General features: G+C 36.8%; 1 protein-coding gene across 4 annotated transcripts in view; it reads left to right on the top strand.

The window, feature by feature from the left end:
* Positions 1-1,425: 1,425 nt before the first annotated feature.
* The window catches only part of ZMYND8 (zinc finger MYND-type containing 8), a 68,362-nt gene continuing 46,069 nt past the window's right edge, over positions 1,426-23,718 (top strand). For all 4 annotated transcript variants that reach the window (XR_001295339.2, XR_010886042.1, XM_013961820.2 and 1 more), the window contains exons 1-2: positions 1,426-1,495; positions 11,219-11,289. Coding sequence is in view for 2 of the 4 variants with exons in the window: in XM_013961820.2 (XP_013817274.1) it covers positions 1,482-1,495; positions 11,219-11,289 (85 nt within the window). In the remaining 2 variants the exon portion in view is untranslated. The remainder of the gene's footprint in view (positions 1,496-11,218; positions 11,290-23,718) is intronic.

Raw genomic sequence — 23,718 nt, 5'->3', positions numbered from 1 at the left:
CAATATGCTTCAGAATCAGCCTTTTCATCTACAGCTTCCATTGTAATTTGTTGATGGCTGTAGAATGATAATACCTAACTACCTAATACAGATGCAAAATTTTGAATACAAGTGTAAAGGCTGGTTGGGGCCTTTGTCAAAATTTGGCCTTTAAAATCTCCATCTGGAGTTATGCCTTTCTTCCTTCTTGGCATAGTGATAAATCCTCCCACTTTCACTGCATTAGGAAAACAAACTGAATCACAGGGTTTTGAGGAACGAAATGAAAGCATTTTTGAATAAAATGTTTGGGAATTGGCCCAAGATCAAACTGGTCGTTCATATGCATTGTATTCTAATTCAAGATTACGTGCCATTTTCTCATTTTGTTTCATTTGCAGAATTTTAGTAGAAGATAAAAGCTAAAACAAAAAATCTAAAGAGTTATACTAATGTTTATGTGAAAGCAGACTGATACCATACCGTATAGAGAAATCTATTTCTTTTTAGGGCCCATGTCTTAAAAAGTACCAAGTCCTACAGGGTTAATAGACAGGAAGCTGCAGCTGCAGCCGACTAATACGGAAGTCAGATTTTTGTTTAACTGACAGCCTTAGCAGGCCGAAAGGTGGGGGCCGGGGAGGGGGAGGAATTTGAGAATACAGTATCTGGTGTGATACTGAGATTTTTTATTATCCTCTGCAGCATTTTTATAAACAGGGAAAGCATGCATTGAATGCCAGCACTCTGTTTGACAGTGCATTTAAAGTTGTGTAATAGCTTTTTGTAGAAATCAGACATGAAGTTTTTCTTATTTAAGACTGTGCTTATCACAGTATCTAAAGAAATTACATTGTTGCTATATGGTTGCTACGATAGGTGTTAATATATTTAAATTCTGGAATATGAGCATTCTCTCTGAAATTTCAGTATTTAATTTTGGTCCGTCCTGTGCCTGTTCAGTTTCAGTGTTTTCTTTTCTTTGCAAAGTCTGGCTTTCTCTATGAGACACACTGCAGAATAGCAGCAAAGCAAATTTAACTTTTCGTTTGGAAAGAATAGCTTTTGTGACCTGGGCGAACTCTCCCTTCTGCAGGTTTAAAATATCCAAATGCCTTCAGTAATGACATGTTGAAACACATTTGCTCAGGCAGGCAGTTTGTGATCACTTCCCTCTGCTTGAAAATCTGTGTATTTTCTATGAGGAGCCCGCATTTGGGGTTTCTTTTCAAGTTTCTCTTGCTGAAACGGGCCTAGCTTAGCCTGTCTTCTCTATGCACAGGATGGCTCCTGCTTGCCAGAGCTGCACAAAGATAATCGCTCAGGAAGTGTTTCAGCCAATCCCCTGAAGCTTTACATTCGGATTTACCAAAGTAGCCAATCCAGGATTAGCTTTTATTAGGAAGACAGATCATCAAGCTGAAGTGCCAAGCCCTTTCTGTCTGAGTACTGAGAGCCTGTCCTCCATGTTTTATAAGTATTGACATAACACTGTGTTAACAATGCATCCACAGAGGTAAGCCTTACTTTTTACATTTTTTTTTCTCTAAGACCTATGAGTTGTGGGTTGAGAGTGTGATTCTCTGTGATTTGTTGTGCAAAACTCACACCACAGCACTTTATTAAGTTGAAACTGTTTAAATTTGCTTTCTTGGGTCACATGGTTAGTAGCCATTAGCCACAGCTTTATTTTGCAGACTGGCAAAACCTTGGCATACCTACTTCTTCACAGGAGGATGGTGTTTTTAGAGTTTATCAAGATCCTGGTATTCCAAAGAAGCTTTCTCTCTCTGAGCAGTTTGCCAGCACTATTGTCTGTTGTGTCACATGCCTGCTGAAGAGAAAATGGAAGCTAGGGAGCAGATGCATTTAACTGCCCTACAGGGAGTCAAGCAGGGATAATGGCAGACAGAAGAACAGGCAAGTTTACCTTTCTAAACAGTGAATGGAACAGCTAAGATATGTTATCTCTGAGAAAATATGGGATTTTTAAAAACCTAGACATCAGCAAAAAGTGCTAATGGCAGATTGTAGATATTGGGCCTAGGTGGTGGTGTGCTGTTGCATCATGTTTTTTATGCAGCTTATCTTAACTTAAAATGATTTTTGAACTTTTTTTCTTGCAGGAATAATTAATACAATGTGTTTCTCTTTCTGAGGGACAATGTATGGTTAATATTTTGTTCCTTTAAAAGGGAGTTTTTATGCTGCAGATTTTGGAAATAGGTTGCTGCTCAATAAAATGCAGCAATACATCTGTTTACAAATCTGATTCTTTATGGAAAATGTTTTTGAACTGTTAGCTTTCTTCTTTTACATAGTTCAAATAAACTAATGTACCTTTTATCTGTGCCTTTTTGTTTTACACTGTACCAGCCACAGTTCTGTGTTGTGGAGTCCAGAGGATATAAAATCATGTGTGGTTCATGACAGTAGTACATGTTGTTCGTTCTTGTTTTTTGCCTTTTTTTTAACTTTTGGTTTAATGCTGCGTAATTATTTCAAAGAATTCCTTTTTGATCAATTCCCAAATCTGCCAGCCTGTTGTATCTTCTTAACTGGAAAAATGAGATGGGTGCTTGAACAGTTGGTAAGTAAGCAGCATGCTACTCTCTGAACATTTTTAATAGTTTTCCAAACATTTTGTTTTTAGTGGGTCAGTTAGTGCAGTAGGTGAAGTAACGTTAGTGGTTAGTCATATAAAAATTCAGGAGATTTGTTTAGCATCCATTTTAAGGGACTTGTTCATGTAAACTGCTCTAATTTGAATGCACTGTTTTTTTGATAATTTGCTTCTAAAGTTTGAAGCTTATACTTCCTGTTTACCTAAGGCCAGTGAAAAATATTCTACTTACTCTTTGTTCATAGATCCTTAATTACCATGCTTGTAGGGTAGAGCACAGTTTGGTCGTTCCTTAGGCTTTTGAGGTGTGATGAATGTGCTAGTACTCAGCAATGAAATGACCTTAAACAGTTAAGTAAATAATGCTTAATGAGCATGTGTTTTTGATAGTATACAAAATATAATATCAGATAAACTTGCTTGATTTATAACTAATTTTAAACGTTTTGTGCCCTTTATTGACATTTTAATTGCAACACTTGCATGCTTGTTTTAACAAAACGCTTTTCACTGAACACCAATACAGTTATGAAAGCAGAGCAGGGATGCTCTTTGGTGCTTTTAATGTAATTTTTGCATAGTTTTTAGTAGTCCACATGCATTCATGATTTTAAGAAAGAACTTTGATCTAAGGTGGCTTTGCAAATGACAGTTACTAGGCACTGATACTTGCTAACTTTTATAGAAGGTTGCCATGTATTTGATAACATTCTGTAACCTAGCCATATACCTCTGGTTACTAGTTTGCCAGGATGAATATATTTCTCTGAATATCTCACTTTTCTTCTTTCCACCCCCCCACCCCCCCCCACCCCAAAGGATTAGATGATAAGAATGCCTTGTTCAGTTCGCAATCTAAAACACTGCTGGATTGTACCCCTGAGTTTCATGTGATAGGAGTTTTGTATGCACCTTTATTGCATTTTTCAGCATAGAGAAAGGTGCTAACACAGCTAGGAAGTTATTCTGGTTTTTGTTCTTCAATTGCTAAAAACAGAAATTACATTTGGACATAATTTCCATAGCAGTAGTTCATACACATTAGCAGTTTGCTTTGAGTCTTAAATATTGCACAACATTATATTTGTTTAATATGAGGAAGCAGGAGTAAGTGATCTGCAATCAAAAAGCTTGTATTAAAATGGCTCCCACAGGTTTTGTTAAACTAGGATCTGTTTCAAATCTGCACCTCCAGACGCATTGCTGACAGTGAAGCATATTTGTATAAGCTGCCCTTGTGCATGTAATGAAACGTAGCATCGTGAGTCTGTTAAAGTTCACTATTTTTAATCACTCAAATATAATTCTTTTATAGTTCACAAAAAATAAATGTCTGCATTGCAGCAAGATGTCCGAGGCAAGGTAGAGACAGCAGTGTTGTTTTACAGATCAGCCCAATCGCGCTGCTCCATGGAGTGCTTGAGCCAATAGAAGCAGAGGGTAGGTTAAAGATTGACAATTGCAGTGGCAAGACTGAGAAAGGCCTTCTGGAAGTTTCTACCATCTTTGTTCCATCTAAGTAAAGCAAATTCAGCCAAGCTGAAGAATTTCATATATTTTTGGTGCTTTGTCAAGGTATGATGTTATCACTCACTTTCATAGATTGCATAATAAGACGCACTCTGTGCTGTTTTTCTGCTGTTCAGGACAGATAGAATGTGGGGTTTTGTTTAAGTGATAGACACAGGGGAAGAAAAGAGCACGTATTCTTTCTACCCAAGATTTTACAGGGCTGGGTCTTGTTAATATCACAATTAAACAGAACATGTATGAAGCAATGTAGCTGAGGTTTATTCAGTTTATAGTAAATGGCCATTATTCTAATGTAACTAGGAGTTAATCGTATAATTGCACTTTAAATTTTCTGGCTACTAAAGAGGAATTTGAATTGCCCAGGATGAATATGATTAGCCATTATTATTTAGTGCCAACATCCAGTTACTTTTGTAATTAGCTGGACAAAGAATGCAGTGGGGGAAAAACAAAGGAGTGATCTGGATTATAAATTACAATGAAAACAGTGGCTTTTTAAAAGCTACATGCCTCTTTCATTCTTTGCAGACAAACTGTTTTAGTTGGAAGCTAAATAGTGCTAGGGAAAAACTGAGTGACTTTTTAAGCAAATGACACTACTTAACATACTGAGAATGAAAAAAGTGCAGAGTATAAACCACTCCAAGTGTGACATTTCCCTCCCCCTCCCCCCCCCAATCAGGCAGGAATATTGAAATGTTTGCAAAAACCTAAACTGAAACTAAAGAGGCATATACTGAAAGGGACTTCATGTTCAAAAATCAGAAATTGGTATACAGATTTTTATCTCTATATTAGTGTCCACAAACTTCATTTGTCTCTTCTTCCTGAGCTGTCTCCCATTGTGGGATATCAGTTTTTCTTGATTTTTTTTTTCTTTGTTTTCAAGTGTATTGGCCATGTGGATCCAATAGCTGAAAAGTAATAGGTCATGGTCAATTTTCCATAGTAATAGTGCAGCTCCAATGTAATTGGCTAAGGGGTGATAAATCTTCGTAAAAGATCCCCTCCTCCCAGTCTGGAATTCAAGGTATTAATTTGAATCCCTTAAATATCTTGAAGGTTGGACATAAACCTTTGTCCAAATAGAATGTAGTACTGTTCACTAGGCCAGCAGTTTTCAACTTTTGTTATTTGTGGATCCCTAACATTTTTCCCATGGGCATTTGAATCCCACTCTAGTGAATTTAAGCCAATTAGAATAGATTTGATTTACTTAATTATTGTTTGCAAACCCATTAGAAGTAGTCTATGGACTTTGAGGGGTCTGCAAACCACAAATTGAAAACCATTGTAGTAGGCCATCTAGCTTGGCCCTTTAAAATGGGTTTAGAACTTTTTTTTTCCCCATATTTATTAACAAATATGTCTTGTATTCATGGGTTAAAGTCTAACTTAGAAATAGCTGCATAGAAACTGAATTTTATTTATTTGATAGAAGTTGTCTGTCATTTGGAGCTTAACCCTTTATTGCCAGTTGTCATGGTACCTGGGTTTCATACTGTGGGATTAAAGCCATGTTATAACAGGATGTTAATATCCTTAATATAGCCAGTATAAACCTTTGTTTTCAAACATGATTATTCTCAAATTAAGTTGTTAGGTTCTGAAATCTTTAACTATTCTGGTTGCCTTGCCTGGGCCTCAGCTCTATAGTTGATAGCCTACAGAGGACTGTGTGTCACCAAAGGTTTCCCTCCCTCCCCTGATTTTCTATTTTGTGGAGCTAGTTTAAATGTACACTGAATAAGAATAAAGTTTAAAAAGAATCTAAGTGGTCTTTAAATTAAAAAAAAAAATTTTTTTTTTGCTTTGCATTTTGTCAGAAGTGGCTAGCTTAAACATTACTGTATGTATATAGCTGAACAAGCATTTTGTGTATGTTAAATGCATAATACAAATTGAGCATTTTGCAGGGGATTCTGCAAAAGGAAACATAAAATATGAGAGACTCAAACCGGAGAGTGAATCTAAAATTGAGCGATTTCCTTAGTAACCTGTGACTTCACAAAACTCCCTGTCTTGTGCCTTTTTAGTTAAACATTTGGATGTCAGGTGTCCTTTTGTCATACTTTACCATTTCTGATATTTAGATGCTTGCTTCGAATATAGCACTGCTGTTTAAACAAGAGATACTGTTATTGAATAAACTGCTACCATTTTAGCTACAGTACAGGAATGAGGCAGTGCAGTGCTGTCAGACGCCATTTTAAGAATCCTGCATAAATAGCATAGCTACCGATGAGTAAGAGACTGTTATAGGTGAGTGCTTATACAAAGCTGCTATTTATTCAGCAATGGCATGCAAATATTTTTTTCAATTTTTTATTGAATGCAGTTTTTTGAAATCATTATTTATATTTGCTACTCACAAATGTGATGTGGGAGAGACAGGAATTATCTTAAGGATGAAATTCAGTTTTAGTGCTTATAGTCTTAAATCAGTGTTTTTTGTTTTGTTTTATGTTAATTAAAAGGAAAAAAATAATTCCATAAATATATAGTTCTTGAATTTAAATTAATATGTTTATTCCCATATGTAGATCTAGTCCGTGTATGTGGGCATTGGCTGTTTTGAGTGGTTTTCCATATCTGTCAGTTTTTCTTGGTTAAATGTCAAGGTGCAGTAGTTCATCTGCAACTTTTAATTGCTCTTAGTTAATATAGATTAGAGCAGTCTTAAATATTTTTGTGTATGTACATTTTTTCAGGTAAGTACTACTACTGCAGGAATGATTTTCCTAAATAGAAAAGTCAGTATTTTATTTATTGCTCTGAAATTTGAAAAACTGAATTTCATTAAAAAAAGCTCTTTTTAGTGTAATAAAGAACATGTTTTAAATATCATGCAGATAAGTTCCTTTTGCATTTTTTAGCTAAGGATCAATGAACCCTGTATGTTTGTCATCCTTATTTTTTTTTTTCTTTTTGTCCCCCAAAATCCCTCAAAAGAATAATCTGCACCCCATCTCCCCTCATTCAGACATGTTAAAATAATTTGTGTGAAACAAGTTAGTTTTAATATTAAGAAACAAAATTTCATTTTTTTTTTTAGTAAGCCTTGTCAATATGAGTATGGGAAGTTTTAAATGATTAATGTGTGTTCTAGTCAATTGACAGTGAAACTGGCAAAGCTTAAATTTCAATTATTTTCTTAAAATATGTTCCTCTGTGTTCATTAATTTTAATAAGGAAATAAGAGTAGCTCTCAGAATGATACAAGCTCAGCTAGGCACTTAATTGAGTATATACCAGTATTGTTTCTGATCCGCAACCTCAGGGCATCACATTCATAATACACATGCATAATAGTAATGCATCCTGACTGAAAGAACAGCTCTCAGTCCTGCAAAAATGAAATCTCTTCCAAATGCAACTCTTTAGAATGGTCTACTTGAGCAAACAGTTACTGTTTCCGTAGAAGTAGATGTTTGCACTTATTTTGATGCTCTTTTTAATTTTCTTTTTATTTTGTTGTGGGTAATAGTAAGCTGTCATTAAGGACCTGTTTTTCTTGAATTATTTCACTTGAAATCTTTTGGTAATGAAATTTCTGGGGTCGGAAGTTTGTGATGTTTAAAGCATTTTCAGAATATTACTCATATTGGTGGAAGGTGCAAAGGTGAAGAGATCTTTCAGCTTTAGAAAAGTTAGTGTAAACTTGCTCTGAATTGCTAGCCTTTATTTATAAACTTCAGTCTTTAAGATTACCACTATAGTCATCGCTGCCCCCATTCAAACAATGTCATGTTGTGCAAGTCATAATACATTACAGCACATAAAACAATGGGAGATGCTTCTGAGGGTCAGCATGAGTTTTAAATATCTTTTATAACAGTGTTTAATACATTTATTTAACTCCTCTCCCTCTACAACATTTTGAATTTTTCAGAATAATCTCAGTAATTTTCTAAGGACACAGTCTGTGCCCTTAAACAATTGAGTGAGATGACTTGTAGCAGAGAAAATCTAGATGCAATCTGTTCTCTAAGGCTCGGTATTCCTAATATAGCAGGTATTTGTTGATTTTTGGTTTAGTTATGGGTGAAGCAGAGAGGTGCATATGTTTGTACAGGATATGTGTACCACCATCGGTAACAGAAATCAAGAACATTTGTGTCTAATGGTGAATGCATTTTTTATTGTTCTTTTAAACTTAACATCTTTGGAGAAGCTGTCTTCAGACCTCACATATGTCTGACTTTTATATGATACATCAGAGAAGTGTCAAGTTAAGATATTTTGTTATCTTGGAACTATTTTTGAAGCTTTTTTTTGTCTTTATAGATATATTGAAAGAACGCTTTAGAAGGTGATGAAGGAGCTGGTTGAATTTCCTAACTTAGATGGGGAGAAACAGATTTAGAGCTGAAAAAACCTTACATACTGTAGCTAATGTGTAGGAGTCCTGACCTGTAGTATTCCCCCTGTGCTAGATTTGGGGCCTCAGGTGCAGAGTGTCCTGGGTCAGCTATGTAACACCCCGTGCTACTTCAGTCTGGGATGTACAAACAATTTCTGCTACTATGTTGCTGTATAGATCTGCCATACACGTTTCTCAGCCAGGACTCTTGCACAGCTCTGTGCCGCTTAATACTGACTTGTAGCAACTAATGTATCCTTCTTGTCTCTTGTATCACCTTCCGCTAAGGTTTGGTGAGCTGAACAAAATACCACCTGATACATTTGGATGAGTCTGGAATGTCATGATTGATTTAACGAAACTTAAGTGTGAGCTGCTGCCAAAAGGGTATTTCTCTTTCCTCTCTCCCCCCTTCCCCACAGGCAGTGCGCTCCCATTTCCTCTTTTCTGTATGGCACTACTGCTCATGCAGCTGCACAGTGAGCTAATCACAGAACTCATTCAGTTAAAATTAACATTTGATTTTTTGGAACATAAAGTCAGGGGTTGGGAAGTCCATTCCTCTTAGAAGCAACCTGTGTAAAACAATCCTGAGACTTCAAACAGTCTTGTAATGGCTTGTATGTTGTAATCTGTGGCTGAACCTGGATCTATATTTTAAAAGCAGGTAATGCATACAGCTAGCTTACTTCATTGTCGATAGAATTAGTTTGTATTGTTACATACTTACAAGTTGATTTTTTAATAGTTTTTGTTACAGTTTGGTGATAATATTGAAATTGGGTTTTAAAGGGGGAGGGAGAGAAAAAAACCAAGGTACCATGGGAAGAGAACAATCAACCCATCCTGTAAGCCCATCCTTTCCCATTGCTTAGGACCCATTGGAAAGAGAATGGGCAGAGACAAGTGGTGCATGAAGTGTTTGGTGTCTGCAATACACTGCCAGGTTCTCTTTGCTAGAGGCCCTCTGGGAAAGGGTGTAACGAATGTGCAAGTATAATTGATCTGCCCATGCATTGTAAATTGGGGAGCCTTGTAATATGGTCAACTATGCTATGCATTTACCAGCATTCTGGTCACGTGGGTGCCTTTCCTTCTTCCTGGAATAAACTGCATGGCCACAAACTGGGAGATTGGATACTAGTAGACTAGAATTTCTCTTCATTGTTTCATGGCTTTAAACAGCTTAATTTGTAAATTATTGATACATATGAATGAGAAGTATAGAATAAAGTTTTCCAGAATTGATGGGCCTTCTCAGCTTTGGGTCTTCCATACATTGAACTTGGTTCACTTATGTTTAAACATTTTGCTGGCATAACTGTCCTGTTTAGAAATATGAAAGCAATTTCAACCTAACCCCCCTGGTAGTTGATAGCTGATTAAAAGTAGTTTTGACAAATACCAGTCAAAAGTCTTTCTGCTGGTAAGTTTTACTTTGTTTAGGGAACTATTTTAACTTATACAAAACTCTTGCTAATATAAACTGTTTGTCCACCTGGAGAGTTTTTCTGTTTTAAGTATGACCAAGTCCTCGGTGTTGTTTCAGAGCCTTGATTAACTGTCTCAGGCAGATATAACCACAGCGGCTAAAGCAGAGGTCTCTAGCTGTTCTCTTTGCCCCTGTGCTAGAAATATCTGTCCCTACAGCTGAGATGGCTGAATGGAATCTGTCTGCCACAAAGCAGCAATAGTTCACAGTCTACCATATTAATGTAAGTGGTATCTGTGAAAACTTACATTAACAAACTAGGCAGTAAATTGTCACTTCTGAGGAAAAGGTCTACATCCTGTTTGGCTGTTTTGCTCTTGTAGTATTAATGGACAGCGGTGATACCTGCTTCAGACACCATAACTGCATTTGTCTATAATTTTGAATTTGGGCTTGCTTCAACCCCACGTTTTCTTTATCTTTCATCTATAATAGTCAAATCTCAAAAATTGTTAACCCAATACTTATTCTAGTTCTTTTTCCTCTCCATTCTACCTTCCTTCCCCAGAGTTACTGAACTAGCAAAATACAGTGTGTTATTTTCTTGATTGGCATCACTGGCAGAAAGTAGAATATCAGCAAGTCAGATATAGTTTGCCATCTAATTGTTGTTTAATCCTACCTGGAATAAAATAAAACTGGCTGTATAAGATTAGATGGTTGAATGATAACAACTCTATTCTTTTTATTCTTTAGATAATAGTTGGTGTAGTTGTACTGCCAATAAATCATAAATATTTGTTTTTCTGTTATACAGTCTAGTTTCAAAATGCTTGAAATTATTTATTTAAGAGTTTTTGAAATTGCATGTTAGGTACTAATTTTGCAAGTTGTTCTGTTTTGATAAATCATTCCTTCTGCTAATTTGTTCACTGATGCTGGTGAGCATTTGAACATTATCAGGAATCTGTCCACACAGTTTATGGAGGCCTTACATTATGAATTATGAGAAAGAGAAGTTCTGTTTGTCTTAATCTTCAGTACATGTTCTTTATTATGAAAATGTTACCTTTGTAACAGGTAGCATGCAGCATGCATGTGGACCAGGACTGTTTCCCTACATGTTTTGATCAGTGTAAACTCTGGCAATTAAGAGATCTTTGCTTTCATCACAAATATCTTAACACAGTTGTGTTTGACAATGTTATTTTCAACTTCTATATATGAATTTGGACACGGGAATAATACAGTCCAACACTCCTCTAATTCATTCTTTTAATTCTTGCAGCTTGGCTGAAGAGGAAATAAAGGCAGAGCAGGAGGTGGTGGAGGGGATGGATATCTCTACTCGATCCAAAGGTGAGTGAGGAGGAATATGTCATCTACATTCTACAACACAGAAGACTATGTGTAAAGCAGGATAGTGAAACTGTATAATCTGCTATGAAGTTAATCTGGAGTAAAGATTTGTATTTTTTATAATGGCTACTGACCTAGTTAATGGAAAACAATATTATATCTTAATAAGTTTTTAAATTTTTGCTTAGTTTTTATTATATTTTGCAATTCCCCCCAATCCCCCACTACATTGTTATTTCTGGTTTATGAATAACAAACTTTGGTTATGTGTCTGAAAAAATGTCAACCTCTTATATCATCTCACTGATACTGGTTTCCTTTGAAGTACTTCTAAACTTGCAATGTAGGAGAAAGTAATAATAACAAGGTGGCATTTCCTATAGTAACTAGTCCTAATTACCCTAAGAACAAACAAGAACATTAATATTTCTGTTTCCACTAAAATGGTCCATTGAGCAGTACTTATTTCAAGGACTGTCATGGGTTCATTCTGTTATCCTGACATGAACTAAAGTTGTTGGAATTCTAGGGGACTGAGAATCTCCATCCCTCTGGTTTCTGGGGTTTTCCATATGATTGAATTACTATAGGCAAATGCTGTTCTCTCTCAGTACAAAGAAAGCCTAATGCTTCTATCAATGTAGATAATCCCACTCTCTTTTGGAGTTGGGGGACAGAAATGCCATTCAGCCAGAATACTTATGCCTAATAATGTCTACCTCAATTAATTGTAATTGGCAACCAGCTGTCTTTCCATTCCCCATTGTACTGGACTTTGTGGCTCAGTTTACCTGAAAAGCCATTTCTGTAAAACCATGGTAAGGAGTAATACCATTCTGCTTAAATTCTGGCACATACTCACTTATTCTTCACATTTCTACTACAGAGATCATAGTCTTGTTAACTCTAACTGTGTAGATTTAATTTTCTTGAAAGCATGGCACAGGTCATCTGCAGTCAACTATTCTAATTAAGGAGTTTGGATAGACAACATGGTTATAAAATTACATTTAGGTCCTGTCTGTGCTGATGGACAGCAATTTGCTTGATCCTTTTCTCGTGGCATGGTTAGAAGACAGTTAGATGATCAAAAGAGATGTACTTGCTCCTTGTGGCCCCCTTCTTCTTGTCCTTTTCTCCCTCCTCTGTATGTCAGTCTTGTTTATTAGTCTCCATCCCTCTGCTGCTTTGGATGTTTACTTGTCTCCATGTTTCAGTTTATTAAGCCAGCAGAAAATTAACTGCTTTTTTGTTGCTTTAATGATTGCTGCTAAAGGGGGGATTTTTGGTCCTCCCTGCTCCCAGCTTTGTACTCCCACCACTTCCTCTGTGACGCTTGTCAGATCCCAGCAACTTGAACCTTCTAACCAACTTAAAAAGGGAAACATCCTTTGGCTGCTTTAGTGACCAGTTTGTCCATGAAAGAGTTTGATGAGTACCAGAACCCGATGAAGGAGACAAAGGGGATCATTAGGTTCATTTAGCTGTCCATGAAATCTCACCATCAGTTAACTTTAGAAAGACTTTGGCCCAGATGTAAGTACTAATAAGAGTTTCACATGTATCAAGTGAGCTAACTTATTGCTTATGTCCCACTGAGATATTCTGTATCTAAAAATCATTTATGAATATGATAGCTATTTGTATAGATGGCTGCATTTTAGCACTGTTGCTTTACTGCGCTCAGAAGCAGATGTATGATCCATACAACAGATTGCAATTCCCTTGCATCAGTTCTAGTGCTGGTCTGACCTCAAGGTGAACTGTTTCAATGAATTAAGCCCACAGGAGACTTTTTGCTTTTTTTTGTGGAGTTAAGATGAATTTTCCCAAGACACTGAGCTGTTTTAATACCTCATTGTCATTAAAAGGGTCAGTCTTTCATCTTCCCACCCCTACTCTCAACCATGTGATCTTGCTGCTGCTTTTGGTTTGGTTCTGGTGCTCATCCGATCCCTTGGTGAGTCAGTTTGACAGAAAATGACTCATGTTTTTATACTGTCAGCAGAGCTCCCTGAACCAGCTTATAGGCAAGCCCTGGTAGCAATTGAAAGGGAAGTGCTTTGGAAGAGAAAGGCAGAATCACCACAGTGCTAGTTTAGATTTAGTGCTAGTTAGTTTAGGTCTTTGTCGGACAAGTACCACCATGGTAAAGATAAAGCTTAACAGAAGTGGAATTAATGGAATGATAATAATGGAATTGATGTTTATTTAACTAGCTACTGATTTATTTTAATTGGTTTGTTAAACTTGACATGTATGTCGGGGAAAACCCGTGTCAGCACCATCTTTGGGGCAAAAACAACAACAAACCAACTCAGGCACTATCAGGTATGTTTTTTGTCAGTGAAGAAATGATGTACATTGTAAAGAAATCTTGAGACTTACCTTTAAGCCATCTTTTTTTTTTATTGTATTCCTACTCTAATTTATGAATTTGTGGTAGAACTTTATACTAGTTGAATGTGTAGTTTTGCGTATAAAATAAAAGGGAATGATAGTTGATCAGAAATGTCATCTGCTTAATGCAAGAGTTGTTCACATTATAGGCCAACTAAAATGAATCTCTCTGGGGTTCTGTAACTTGGATTGAGGTAAGTTTCTCTGTTAGTTCAGTACAGTGCTACTGCAGTACAAAAGTTAAAAACAGAATTTTGAAACAGTTGTTATACAATATATAAGGCAGAAAAAGTGCAACAAGGTTCTAAACCTGTTTGATGGGAAACTCTGTTTCCTCTTGTAACATTAAGCTTGTTCAGAATTTTGCTTTTTTAGAAAGGATGTATATGAGGAAATTGACCCTATATAGACAAACCTTTAAGGGAAGCATACAGCTCTGCTTGGTTTGTTTGGGTTTTTTGGTGGTCTGAGAAGCCTGTGCAGGAAATAAATCAGTGACATTGTATAACTTCACACTTGTCATGAAAAAGCTGATCTGCTGCAAGTTCATAGCCTAACTTGCTTAGTAATAGTTTGTTCATACGGATATGTGAGGTCCCATCTAAAGAAAGTTGTGCCAAAATGAATTAAAGTGCTTCAAAATCAATTAACCTGATGCAGACCTCGTCATGAACATTCTTGTTTTGGTATAAGCAGCTTAACTTTAATTGATATAAATCAGTTCCAACTCAATTTAAGTTAAGCTGAAATGTGCATTGTTTGATCTATAATAAGGGTGTCAATGTAGCCTTTTGAATTGGTTTAAGTAAGGTGGTGGTTTCAAAGCAGCCTAAGCTGGTCAAACTGCTGGATGCTGCAGGTTTCTCCGCTTCCTTCCATAGCTAAGCTGGCAGGAAACTAACCAAACCATAAAAAGTGAATAGTTTTCTATTAACTTAGGGTGCTGAAATGGCTTGGTAGACTGCCAGAGTTGCTGTAAGAGAGAAGGCAGGAACATACCAGTTGGGTGCAGGAAGTGTAGAGCTTTGGCAGCCAGCATTTATATCAGTTGAGGTGTAATGAAGCTGGAGCTTAAAACCATAGCTAAGGCCTCTTATGCTCTAGAATGTGCTATATAAGAGTGATTCTATAGCAATAGGTGAGAGCTATGCAATTCTACACCCTCATCTCCAGGTACATATTTTTACCTCTTTCCTATGCTGGCACTGACGCTTTTGCTGCCTCATAGTAAGCTGTATCAAGAAGCTGATTAGTTGAAAATTGGTCACTTTTTTTAGTATTAGTTTTTGTCTGCATCATGAACTGTTTAATCGTGTGATTGCGCAGAAGCACCTGTCTGCAAAAAGCTGTGGGGACAGACATCTGGTGGGGTGGGAAAGGGAAGAGGGGAAGGCAAGTTACCATAGCAGTTCTGATTTAGATCTGCTTAAGCTGTAGATATGCAACATTACTCAAGATAAGATTTTGAATTATGCTAGTTGTAGTGAGAACACCTGCGGAAGATCTGGTGAGGAGTCAGTGACTGGTAGAGTGTGTGGTGGCAGGCCCAATGTGTGAAACTACACACTGACCAAATTCCCATCAGGGCCAGGCATGCATATTCCATTTTGTCAACAACATCTAGCTGCTTCCCGGGCAGTAGCAACTCAAGGTTAGCACAGCTGAGATAAGGAAACAGTTCTAGTAGATTTAAGGGGCCCTTATGAACAACGGGGGAAGTCCTGTCAGCGGGTCCAGCCTGTGCATCCGACCTGTACCTCCAGCAGCCTCCCATCGGCGAACTCCTCGCAGTTCCCACGGCTCCCTGTGCAGTCTGTAGTGCAAGTCCTTTATTAAATCTATCCTGTTTAACCCCTTATGAATCTTGAGTGTCTCTCTCCACCGGTATCTGACCCTCTCTTGCCCGCCTTGCGGTCACACTATTTTTGATCGAAATAAGAAGGCATAAAGAATCTGAGAACTGGAAATGAGAAATGATGTCTTAAAGAGAATATAAGGAATCTGAAAACACAGAACATAGTCAGCAGGTGATAGCTATTTAGCAAAGAAGAAAGGCCATGGATAGATTATTATAATATTTAGTCATCTGCATATGATATATCAGTGAGTCTGACAGAAGCATCATGCTATGCTTCTGTTCCAGCCCTGTGGACTTCCTTTTAACCTTGTTTAATAAATATGTCAAGATGGGGCTTTCAAGGCTTTCTGGAGAACTTTCTGAGCATTTCCAGGTTGTGGTTACACATCCTAACCAGCTTTATTTTTTGGCTAATGCAGTTCTGTCTTCACTTCCACTTGTTCGCTTTTAGAGAACAGTAGACTCTTCACTGAGCTTTCTCAGCCTATTAACTTGGAAGATTATTTTTGTTAGGTTAGTTTTCTGCCAGTTTATCTAGTTACCTGCTGACAGCAGTTAGCTCTGGTGGAAGATGGACTTCCATGTAGGTTTCATGGATTTCAGCCATTACCATAACTATTTGCCTGTCTAGTGACAAGTTGTCACTAAAAAGGAGCTTTTTCACTCTCTACTTCCCATCCTTAGCCATACATTCCTCATGCTCCCTTTGCAGCTATGCTGGTGCTTACCCAGTCCTATTTTGAGCTGGTTAAGGACTTGTGTGTATAAGCAGTTTTCTACCTGCCTAGCTCCCTGAACTAGATTACTAAGGAATTGGATAGACATCATTGCTGGGAGCAGACTTACCCCTGTCAGTGACAGCTAGTCATTAGATGGTTTTAGCTGTATCATAAAACCATATACTGAGACACCGCTACTTGATGGTGAGAATTTGACTTGTACAACTTGGACATTGCTGCAAGTTTGTGTTGAAGGTTTTGGTCTTAGGGGTTTGTCACAGCGATAAATGGTTGTATGTCTCTTCAGATATTTTGAATGTGAATGCAAAATGACTTGCGAAATGGGATTCCCCGAATAAATTACATATTTTGTAACAATTTCATAATAGTACACTGTGTATCAGTTTTCTGTGCAGTGATACCAAGTATTTAATCACACAGAGATGAGATTCTCACTCCAATGTGAAATGTAATTTGAGAATGCTCCAGTGAAAAGTAGTACAGCCTGAGGCTTTTGTCTCTAACGAAGAGGCCTTGTTACTTAATAAACGACAGGGGGTCTTCAAGAGCGCCTTGGGGCAGTAAGTCTCCCTAAAGCTGGAGTGTAGTTTATAAACAGCTTATTTCTCTTGTATTGGAAGAGGCTGGGAAGTGCTTCCTATTCTGTATCTTCCAAAGTCCTACATTGTAGAAACATGTAATGGTGTTTTTTTGTACTTGTGCAAAACTGTAATGTAGGAGTTCATCAGGATTTACACAACTATGGCTTACTTCAGTTATTTATTATATTAAACAACTAGATTGGGTTAATTACATCAGCTGATGTTCCTTGAGTGTAAACTAGGCTTTGGTGGTTGCAACTGCATCATATTTTAATATTCTGGCATGAGTATAAAATGCTTCAGAGTTTGAATACAGTTTCTGACAGATTTATCTATGTTTGGTTTTTTTTTTTAAGATAATAGAGCTTGTTATAGTATAACAGGTAATGGGTTTGAAAGATCATAAATCTGTTAGCAATCATTCTGGATAATAAATTAATATAACTGGGAGACCTCACAGTTCTGGAATCGATGCACGTTATTAATTGAAGCCTGTTTTATCAAATCAGACTGTAATGTTACTGACACTGGAGTTAGTGTTGACCCTTTCTCTCTCAGAATTCTTCATCAATTTTCCCCCACGCCATGTAAAATATGTACAGTTCAGGATCTTTTAAGGGGTAGGAAGGAAGGGAGAAATGAGAGTCTAGGTGGAAGGCAGTTTTCTGCTTCTTTTTCTTGTTTTTTTATAAGAGCATAGTTCAGCCTACATTTCTGTGGGGCAATGACTGCTTAAGCAGTCTTTATTCACCCTTGGCTACTGATTCCTATGCTCATGCTGCCTTCTCTTTTATGCTAGTCCAGCTGTTTCTTCCAGCCATGAAGTGAACTCTTTGGTAAACTGACTTCATGAATTTTTTGTTTTCTTGTTCAGTTACATTTGGTCTAATTTAGTTTCCTGATTTGGTTTACCAAGTGCTGGCACAAGTCATCATAATAAAAGCATGGGATTAGGAATGAACGTTGGGAGTAGGCTTGGACAAGGTCTGTTACAGTAATGCTTTTGCCAAATGTCAAACATATATAAAAAAATTGTCTAGGTTTCTAATTGGAAACCTAAATCAGAATTTTGCATTCTTGACACCCTTGCATTAAAACACCAAAGACCTACTTAGACCACAGAAAATTTTTATTGATGTAACTAGCTCAGGCTCAGTTTACAGATGTCTGTTATCCTTCCTGGAAGATTAAAATAACAATTCCATTGAAAAAAACATGATGTTGTCTCTGGCACCTGGAAAACAAATGACTGTTAATTTTACCATCTTTATCACCACTCATATTGAGAAGCCTTTTCCCGCCCCAGCCTGTTTAAACAAACATGTTTCTGGGTTTCCTTCTTTTGACTCTGAAAATTTCCAGCAGAGAAATGTTTTTGTTCTATAAACAGTAGATACTACCACTTTAAAACAGCACATTTTTTAAAGCAGTAGTATTTGAGATGTAAGAAAATTAGATAAAGAATTTAAATAACTAATATTCCTCACGGAATTATAGCAGATTTGATAAAGTTAAGATAGACACTTTGATTCTCAGTGCTTTATTTTGAAGTGTCAAATTTGTTTTCTTCCATATTAAATCACAAAGAGAGTAATTCTTTACTACAACAAAAAGCTTTTTTCCTGCAATTTCCACACTTTTGGGGAAACAAAAGTTTGCTTGATCTTTTGCAAGATTGAATTTGAAAATCATGATGTATAATAAGACTGATTTACCCAGGCTTTTGTCTAACTGTCTTGTTATCCATTGCACTGAGGGCATAAGTCGTAAGGCAATATAGCTGAGTTAGGTCAGCTTCTGCTCTCCTTCGTATCAGCCACATGTTTCTGTCCTTTTCCTTTATACTGGCACTGATATTTTGTGACTTGTTGGCATGCTGATTCAGTTGAAAAGAAATCAGATTTTGATGGTTTTGGTTTTTTGGCCATGTCAGTTATCTAAGCCATGTTGCTTCCTGGTTGAACAAATAGCAGTGCTAAAGGAAGGAAAAGGGAAGAAGGTGCATCTGTAGAGGGGTACCCTGAAGCCTTAACTTAGTTCTCTGTAACTTGCTGTGGATTTGAGCTCTCATTAGCTAAGGCCTTAATGGAAGAGAAACTAATGCAAGTGTAATTATGGTGTTTCAGTTAGATACATAGAAATCCATATGTGGACACCAATAGATTTTGGTTTTAGTCTGGATTAATTTGGATTGCATTTAGCTTTAACAAGTTCTTAAATTAAAAAAAAAAGCAGCAACATAATGATTCCTGGAATAGTCAATTATTATTTTTTTTTTTTAACTTGCACACTGTGTGTATCTGCATTTGGAAATAAAGGTATATATTATTGTTAATAAATCTTCAATACGGAGCAGTTTATGCTGTGTTCTCTTACGGTATGTCACGCTGGTGTTACTTGCTTACAGAAAGAATTACATTTGAGTATCATGGAAGAAGCAAGAGAAATTTTACTTTTAGGCATTTTCTGAGTTGGTACCTGCTTCTATTGAGATAAATGAGCTTCTCAATTATTTATTAGGGAACATTGTTATTGAATGCTTACAGTACAGTACTTGGCAGTGTATAGAATGTAGAAGATATGGTCATGGTCTTATGGACCATACAATGCAGAAAGATGAGATCTCAGAGATACAGCATAAACATATTTTTTTTTGTTTTTTATAGGCTTGATTTCCTTGTATTATGTCATTATCATAGTTTATCTGCTTAAAAACTGGATTAACATGATAGGAAATTGGACTTTTAAAATAGTCGTAAAGTGTGAAGATGAAGTTGATTTAGGATTTAAGTGTGTTCTATTCTGTCTCATGGGAGCAGTAGTTACTGATCCTTTAGTCACATGATGGCACGTGGAAACAATGATTTCAAACTTTACATGAAGCTCAGGTTAGCTTGTCGTTCCCCAGTGGATGGTTTGAGAGAGCACTTGTAAGTGCTTAGACAACCTTGGCAACATTGCAGAGCAATTGATAGTAAACTAGTTTTTAATGAGAATTTAAAAGGTTATTTGAAGTGTCTATTTTTTCACTTGCAGTGGAAACACAATTTTAAAATAATGTTATGGCAAAATTGCGTACTCAAAAAATCAAGAAATATGTATAGCAAGATTGCTTGGCAAACTAATTCAATTGTACAATTGGTTTATCATATAATCTTTAATGAAATGATCATTTTATTATTTTTCAGTAATGCCCTTCATTTAATACACAGGACATTTCATTTCATATTAACATTTTTCTGAGCGCTCAGTAACTGCAAGTCAGACCTCATGTTTTCAGTTAGGGATGGTGGGTGTACAATTGGTCCCCATTTGTGAGAAGTTTGGTTCAGGTTGACTTGCCCAGTATATGACAGGAACTTTTTTAGAAGCAGCAGTAGAGATTGCAGGGATATGTGCTGATTGACAATCAACTGAAGTGGCACAGGTGAGCCACTCTCCAAAAGGAGACCATGCTTTCTCATTAAACACGTTTTCTAAAATACTTGCTTGACATGTAAGAGAGACATAAATTCTTGATGTTCCTTTTTGAGCAGAAACTTGAATCCACCTCCAAAGTAAGTATCCTAATCACCAAGATACTGGATGGTCTTTTTCATTCTTTCCTCTTGGATTTGTTTCACTTTATAAAAGTAAAAAATATTAAAATGAACTGCACTGGGGAACTGATGATCCATGTTACAAATTATCTTTCCTCCCCACAGGTTATTTTAATATGGATAAATTTCTTGATCTGATTCACAGCACAACTCCACAAACTCTGCTAGCGCAATTGGAAGAGCCAGGGAGGAATGAGAGGCTGAGGTTGCTTAACTGGGTGTTGCTGTTGAAAGAAATTCTCAGAAAAATGGAACTTGAGCATTCTTTATTTTAATTAGAATTGGAAACTGTAACTCAACTCAGTGGATGTTATTGTTCTCATTTTAACTGAACTGATTTAGAGATTGTTCATATGATGAGGTCCCTCACAGATCGGTAAGGTGGCAACATACAGTGATAGTTAAAGGAATTAGCCTATTCAATTACCACAACGAAGTCTGGTAGAAAATGACTGCACTTTGTTTGCCATTTTACTTTCTGTTCCTTAATTTTTTTCAGTGACTTTTTACATTGCCTCAAGAAAATTTCTGTACATTCCAATAATTTGCCATTTGAAATAAATACATATTTCAGGTTTGTTTTCATGTGTTGTCTATGAATCACCACTAGTATATCTGAAAATCCCTAGTATTCTCAGGTTTCAGCCACACAAGAAAATTACACTGATTGAATGCAAGTAGATTTTAAAACCAGTTAACTAAGCACATATGTCTGTATGATCATTATTACTTTGGTTTAATTGCTATTGAATTGGTACTTTTTTCAGTTTGGATTCAGCTGTGACTGAATCACAGTTCTGTTCTGGTTTAGCCAGTAACAGTTTGTTAACCTGACCCTGAATTAGTTAATGTAGGGAAGAAGAGCATTTAAACAAGAGAAAGGTCATATTATGGAGGCAGGCCAGTGGTGAAGGACTGAATCTTTACATCCCATTTTCTTTTTTCCTACCAGAGCTGAGGCACCATGTGCAGTGTCGCAGCAGCTTTTTTGTAATCCGCACAATCTGAGGCTGAAGAGCTGAAAGGAAATTGCTGTGCTGCACTGGTGGCAGTTTTGTGGCTGTGAGTAAGAAATGGAAATCGAAGGGCAGAAAAGTCCAGCAGCACTCTCCTGTTACCCTCTTGGGTTATGCTGTGCCTGCATTTGTACAGTCAGGAAAGAAATGCTCAAGTCTGTTCAGCAAGTTATGGTGAGGGATTTGCAGGAGAGAGACTGAGGCTAACAGGGTTCTGCAAGTACTTTCAGGATGCTATTTGCAGTAGAGAGAGACAATTCTGCAGATCTCTGCTTTGGGAAAATGGGGATTAAAGGCATGGTCACTTCACAGTAAGAGTATTTTAGTTATGACTTCACTTAGGAACATGCAGAAAGTCCCTCTTGAGGACTGCAGATTATAGGGAAGAAACAAAGACTTATAATGTACATGCTGTTCTGTGCCACGTGGTGATGGAAAGTAGAGAAAAGATACAGCATGGTGCTGTTTTTGCTGATCACACTGAATTCAAACGGTTCCTATGCTGAATAACCTCTGTTTCAATTTGAGGAGAAAGTAAAATCCAGAACTTGTTTTGGTTTTCAGTTTGATCACTTTGGTTAAGTGGCAGGTTTTGGTTTAGCTGACACAGATGCTAAAATGTTTCTTCCAGTATAGCTCTGTTGGCTCAGCTCTCTAGGAATATATGAAGCATATGCCAGCCAAAGGAGTTCTTCTGCCACCTTCTGTACATGATTAGCTAAGCTGAAAAAGTGAGTCTTCTGTCAGCGTGGTTGTGTCTATATTAGGATTCTTGTTGGCATAATAGTTTCAGTGAGGAAGGGCACAGACATTATATTTTTCACACTTATAGGTGACGTACCTTATCTGACAATACTTTGTGTTTTCAAATCAATCTAAATTTTGGCCTTAAAGGTCTAGGAGCCAGATTCATTTAAATTGAAACAAGTCATTCAAGTAACAGTAATGGTCTCAGACAGAATGTTTTGAGTTAATTCAGGCTAGATGTGACAGATTATAGCTGATTCTAGATCTTAGCTACAAGTGTAGTAAGGGAGAGGGGGGAGGAAAAAATCGTTTCTTAGTGTCAAAGATACTTTATGACATGAAAAGTTTTCAGATTTTATAATTTGTGTCATCAGAAAAGTTTCTGATGGCCAACACTACATTTCTACTAGGTGACACTGCTGAAATAGCTCTGCCTACCTAACTCTAGTGGCAGGCACTTTTCCTAGTATTGTCAAAATTACAGATTTAGTTAACCTGGTGCAGCAATTTTGGATGAAAAAAATTGAAGATGGACAAACACTCCTAAATTTCTCCCCCCTCTCTTAGTTTTATCTTTTTTCATGTGGCTTTCTGAAACATCAGTGATGTTTTTCATATTTATCATTTTTTGATGCTCAGTCATTAGCTGGATGTATGTTACCATGCTTTTGATCAATCAGAAGTCATCATATAGCACTAAATCTTCCCTAGAATTGCATAGAAAGAAATCAAAATCACTGCTGTTTTCTGTGCAGACCTATATTTTTGGGGAGAGAAAAAGTTAAAAGTTCCAGGAACTAAAAAAATGCTGTTGTTCGCAGCTGATTAGGTAACAATTATATCTTTCATGCATTTGGTCCCCTCTGAAAAGAGCGTGTTACTAGCTGTAATAGGTAAGATTGGTGTTTTCACAGTTCAGTGTGGACCAGTACAGCTTCTTGCACAAAAGGAAGTTCTTGCGCTACACCTTTTCTATCTTTCTACGTATTTGCTCCCATTCATGTGAATTGCCTATGTTCTTAAAATACAGTTAATCTAGAAATATCCTTTTAGATTACTTCTTGAGCTTGCATCATGAATAGAATTAGATGCTTCATTTTATTAAGCCTATTTTTTCAAACTTTTGCTATGTTAGTAACTGTGTGGCTTCATGAGTGTCTGTAGGAGATCGACATTGCTTCGTTTTTTCCACTCACTCTGACTGTTTAAACAAATGATATATTATTTTCAATAAATCTAAACATATAAGCAAGCATTTCAAGGATAACATTAAAATTACATCATATTTATCACTCTTATTTTTACATCACAGTGTTGTTTGCCCTTTTTCACAACAGAACAAAATCACTCTTTTATAGTCAATTCATGCTCTCCTATTGTCCCAAATCATTTTTTTAATTAGAGAAATGTGCTCAGGTTGTTGATCTTATCTCCATTTGTGCAGATGATTATTCCAGACAATTTTCTACTTCTTATTGACAATTTCCC

Source organism: Apteryx mantelli, chromosome 18, assembly GCF_036417845.1.
Source record: "Apteryx mantelli isolate bAptMan1 chromosome 18, bAptMan1.hap1, whole genome shotgun sequence".
Taxonomy (NCBI): Eukaryota; Metazoa; Chordata; class Aves; order Apterygiformes; family Apterygidae; genus Apteryx; species Apteryx mantelli.
The sequence above is the reverse complement of the archived record's forward strand: the minus strand, read 5'-3'. Positions and strand labels throughout refer to the sequence as shown.